The 5,551-nt window shown below is 40.1% G+C and overlaps 1 protein-coding gene across 1 annotated transcript; it reads right to left on the bottom strand.

The window, feature by feature from the left end:
• Window positions 1–3,686: 3,686 nt before the first annotated feature.
• Window positions 3,687–4,023, bottom strand: LOC126007721 (small nuclear ribonucleoprotein Sm D1-like). Its single transcript, XM_049772766.1, has 2 exons — window positions 3,942–4,023; window positions 3,687–3,823 (listed from the first exon to the last, which is right to left on the bottom strand). Exons 1-2 carry the CDS (start codon window positions 4,021–4,023, stop codon window positions 3,687–3,689), a joined length of 219 nt encoding a protein of 72 aa, XP_049628723.1.
• Window positions 4,024–5,551: the final 1,528 nt, after the last annotated feature.

Below are 5,551 nucleotides of genomic sequence, written 5' to 3'. Positions count from 1 at the left end.
GAAGTACCAGCTGGAGTCAATACTGAAAAGATTGAATCTCTAAGAGACCCTTTATTTCCTGTTCCCTTTCCTGCCCCAATTGGTTACGGGAGTTTTTCAGGATACACTAGTTAATTTTGATTTGGTTGGGGTTGGTTGGAAACTGGTAAGTATATAGGGTACACCCAGTCATACTAAGGGTTTGTACCTGGCTCTCTGCTCAGGGATCTCTTCTGGTAGTGCCCAGGGAGGGTCATATGCAGTGGTAAGGATGTAAACCAGCAAAACTGCCAGTCCCCACCACCACTATAAAAATGTGTCATGTACCTAAAATATTACTATAAAAGATTTGTGATCCACTTTGGTAGAAATAAAAATTATTTAATTAAAAAATTTTTAAATGTGTCTGTGTTCTAATGACAACATCTACAGCAAAATAAAAGTAAAATGTAATCAATGTATAAAGTATATACTCTTCTATCGCCCTCAAAGAAAATTATGAATGTCCTTTCAGACTTACTTGCCTTTTATTTTTTTTATAATTAAGTCAGATTAAATTGTTATACTGTCAAGTTTGAGTTGTGGATGTCACTGGGTTAAGTCTCCTTTAGGTTATCTTCCTCCCTCCTGGCAAAAGGGAGCTTAATCCTTTCCACCACTGACCCCAGAAAAATACCCTTTACACCACACAAACAGGCCACATAGAGAAGCCAGGGTGATTCCATTTTAGGAGACAAGATTCGTAGCCATAGAGGAGGATGGTACATCTCAATGGCATGGCCTGCAGACAGAGTGGATTTCAAGTCCAAGGCACTGTTGGAGAGAAGTGTGTCTGCTCAATTGCACTAGAGCTGAGTGTGAAGACCCCACAATCAGAGAGACAACAGAGGGGGAGTCCTGCCTTCCTGCCACAACTGCTTTCCTCTGCCAATTAGGACACACCATGGAGATTGAAAAGGTCACCTGCAAGGTTCTGGGATGTCCAGGTCCTTAGATTTCTTCCAGCCTAGTAGTCAGTATCCAGAAGCTGCCCTTGCTGCTCTCACAGTGCACAGATAAGCACTGGGCAAGAACTAGTGACTGAAAACACCAGGAGAGGATGTGACACCCTCTAGAAAAGAGAGGCAGCTCTGGGATCATCTCCAGAGCAGTGGTTCCCTCTGCTCTCAAAACGGGCCTGAATTGAGAGAGGATCTTGACCTGTGTCCTGCCCAGTGCTCCTCTCCAGCTTTTTTACCCCTTTGTCACTTATAGCTAGTGACAACAGCCATGAAATCCCTGTGACTTCAGCTCTGTGTCTCACTCAGCTAGCAACAGCAGCTCCATATTCCTATAGCCAGAGTTGGGGCGCCATCATCATTATGTCTCTGCTGCTAATGGGTGTGCATGACCCAAGGGGCTGTGGGATGGTGGTCCTCACCCCCAATGAGGTGTCAATGACATTTTCCCAGGAAATGCAAATGGTAGAAAACTAGTTGATCTTTCAACAGTACAGGGAAAGCCAATAGCCATCTTTACCTATTGCCTACATTTCATATTTTCTTAATAACTTCCTAAAAGGTGCCTTCTTCAAGGACCAGAGCAATATCACAACAGTTAGGGCATTTGTCTTGCACATGGCCAACCCAGGTTTGATCCCCAGCATTCCAAATGGTTCCCCAAGCCTTCCAGGAAAAATTTCTGAGTGCAGAGCCAGGAATAACTCCTGAGAGCCTCCTGGTGTGGCCCCATAAACATATATATAATAATATATAACATATATAAACATAAATATATATGCCTTCTTCAAAGTTAAAGAACATTAATTTGGTTTAATTGGGTTTGTTGGGCTAGACTGCAATGTGTTAGCATTTTTTAGTATTTCAATGAATAACAGAAAATATTTTTCAGTTAATATATCAGATACTCAATGACCTTTTAGAATACAACCCATTTTTATGTTAGAGTTATATGCACAACTGTTTACCGTTTGCTTTGTTTTGTTTTGGGGTCATACCCAGCAGCGATCAGAGGTTACTCCTGGCTTTTCACTCAGAAGTCACTCCTGGCAGCCTCGGGGGACCATATGGAGTGCCAGGATTTGAACCACCTTCTATTCAAATCAGCTGCATGCAAGACAAACGCCTTACCGCTGTGCTATCTCTCCGGCCCTTATTTACAGTTTTATATAAAATGTATTTATTGTAAAATTAGGTTAGTATATAAAGTTCTTTGTACAATAATAAAGGTATTGGTACTAAATAAAGAAAGTTGAAGGACATTAAATTAAAGTTAAACTTAATAGCAATTTTATATTCATAGCAATGAACACATATATTATATTTATCATTACAAAATCTGAATCCACAGTTTAATAAACTGCAGAATAGGATCTTGAGCAGTGGTGTGGAGTGATAAGGCATCTGTTTTGCCAGTGCTAGCCAAGGACAGACCGAGGTTCAATCCCCCAATGTCCCATAGTCTCCTAAACCAGGAGCGATTTCTGAGTGCATGACCAGGAGTAACCCCTGAGCATCACTGGGTGATGAAAAATGAAGAATAATGCCATGAATTTATAAATGAACCAAGACTTGTTTATTAAAAAAATGTTTGTGGGGCCAGAACAATAGTATAGCAGATAGTGCAATTGCCTTACACTCAGCCAACATGGGTTCGATCCTTGGCATCCCATATGGTTCCCTGGGGACTTCCAGGAGTGATTCTTTTTTTTTTTACCCCACACTTATGTTTATTAAAAACTGACATTTTGGGCCCAGAAAGATAGCACAGCCGTGTTTGCCAAAAAAAAAAAAAAAAAAAAACAAACAAAAAAAAAAACCTGACTTTTTGTTTTTGTTTTTGGGCCACACCCAGCAGTGCTCAGGGGTCACTCCTGGTTGTCTGCTCAGCAATAGCTCCTGGCAGGCACAGGGGAACTATATGGGACACCGGGATTCGAACCAACCACCTTTGGTCCTGGATCAGCTGCTTGCAAGGCAAATGCCGCTGTGCTATCTCTCCGGGCCCACATTTTTTATTCTTATTCTATTGCTTAGTATATGAAAGTACTATTTGTTCATTCTAAAGCCTGAGTAGAAAATCCCTCATTTAACTTGATACCTGGGATCACTGACTGGTACCAGACACCTGCTGTGATTGATGTCTTTAAGTGCAAGAGAACCACATTCATGGTATACAAGTGATGTCAGGAATTACAAGGAATGTTGTTAGTTTTCTCATGTGTTCAAATAGCTTTAGGTGTAAATATATACACATATATGTAAATATAATTGTATATATAAAATATAATACAGTTATATTATATATAATTTGCTAATATAAAATACATTTATATTATGCCATATATTTTATAAATATAATACTCTTTATATACTTATCCAATTTTGAGCTTTGGAAAGATCTTAAAGCAAGGACTCAACTTGATCAGCTTTTCTGAGTTATATATTGATAAGTATAGAATGCCTGTCTTGAATAAAGCAGGCGTGGGGGAAAAGGGTGGGCATTGGTTGTGGGAACGTTGCACTGGTGAAAGGGGGTATTCTGTTTATGACTGAAACCCAACTAGAATCATGCTTGTAATCATGGTGCTTAAATAAAGTTTTTAAACATTAAAAATAAAATAAAATAAAAACTGACATAAACGAACAAAACCTGTACAAAAAATATCCCAATCACTATCAACATGAAGCAATAATTCTGAGACATTATCACCTAGGACCCCCTTTTCCTCTGACCCAGCCATGCCCTCTTCCTCTTTCTCGACCCCTTCCTGCAACAGCTTCCCTTTTCTTAGATTTCACTTTGGGTTCAACTACCACAAGTAGTGTATCCAAAGGTAAGCTGTCTGGTAGAATAAAATATCAAATGTTATTTCCTCGAATACTCATTGTTTTTAGTTGTACAAGTTCTCTGTTCTTCAGGGTCATTTTCACATCTTTAAGATGAGTATTCATGCTGCCAACCTGTGATTGTTCCATTAACCTGAGTTCCATTCTTTAAATTGATGGTTATAGTGTTATGACTCAAAAATCTCACGAGCTTCATACTAGCAGCACCATCACCATCAATGCACCTCAGACCTCTTGACCTCTAACCCCCATCCTTTCATAGTTGTGTTTCTCATCCTCCACTCAACTTCTTTCCTTCTCACTATACTCTAGATCCTGAAATTGTCCAAGACATCTCCCATTTAAACCATTTCAGTTCTTCATGCAGTTGTTCTAAATACCACATTTTAAATGATATCATTCTGTATTTATCCTTCTTCTTCTGGCTAACTTCATTTAACATAATATCTTCCAATTCCATCCATATCACAGCAAATTGCATGATTGCATTTTCCTTACAGTTATGTAGTTTTCCATTATATATATATATATATATATATATATATATATCTTCATCTTCATGATCCACTCATCTGTTGTTGACTTTCGAGGTTGATTCCACATCTTAGCTATTGTACTGGGTGCTGCAATGAATAGCAGTGTCCATACATCCTCTTGGATCAATGTTTTTTTGTCCTGGAGATAGATACCCAAAAGTGGAATTGGTGGGTCATGTAGCAGATTTATTCTTAGTTTACTGAGAACCCTTCATACCGTTTTCCATAGGGATTGGACCAGGCAGCATTTACACCAGCAGAGAATGGGAGTTCCTTTCTCATCATATCCTCCCAACACAAATTGTTTCCATTAATTTTGACATATGCCATTTTCATTGCTGCTGTCCCTCTTATTGTTGTTTTTAGGCCACATGCAGCTTTGCTTAGGAATTATTCCTGGCTCTGTGGTCAATTATCACCCCCTGGTGAGCTCAGGGATCCATATGTGGTGCCACAGATTGAGCTATATCCAAAGCAAGTAAATATCATTTTGGCACTTGAAGATAGTGTTTCAAAAGAAGAGTTTGTGGGATCTTGAGAAAGACATGAAAGGGACATAAAGCTGAAAAGAGTCTGGTAAGATATCTATGTACATCAAAGAGAAGGATTTGGGGTTTGTTTGGTTTTGCTTTATTTTGTTTTGTTTTTTCAAATAAATGCTCTAAGAAAGAGCATCCAGAGACTCACAACAGGAGCCTAAGGTCAGATAAAAACTGGAAGAAACACAAAGACATCTTGGCATAGATCAGATCCCTAGAACTCACAACAGAATAGTAATGGGGTGAGTGAGGTTTCCATTGTGGAGCCAATTTCTTTTTTTGGGGGGGGGGGAGTTGTTTTTTTGTTTTTTGTTTTTGGGACCACACCCGTTTGATGCTCAGGGGTTACTCCTGGCTAAGCGCTCAGAAATCGCCCCTGGCTTGGGGGGACCATATGGGACCGCGGTTCGTTCCTTGGCTAGCACTCACAAGGCAGACACCTTACCTCTAGCGCCACCTCACAGGCCCCGTGGAGCCAATTTCTGTAGTTCAGGAGGGGCCCACAACTCCCAAGGGGTTCCCAGTACCCTTCAGACTCTCCCACTTGGAGAAGAACCCACTATGAGAAGATCCCTGTGAGCAGAGGAAAGGCCACACCTCATTTCTCAACCACTGTTCTTAGATCCAAGCCATTCCCAATGAGGGAAGA

This window comes from Suncus etruscus, chromosome 1, assembly GCF_024139225.1.
Source record: "Suncus etruscus isolate mSunEtr1 chromosome 1, mSunEtr1.pri.cur, whole genome shotgun sequence".
In the NCBI taxonomy this organism is placed as follows: domain Eukaryota; kingdom Metazoa; phylum Chordata; class Mammalia; order Eulipotyphla; family Soricidae; genus Suncus; species Suncus etruscus.
Note: the sequence above shows the minus strand (reverse complement) of the source record. Positions and strands in the feature narration are given on the sequence as shown.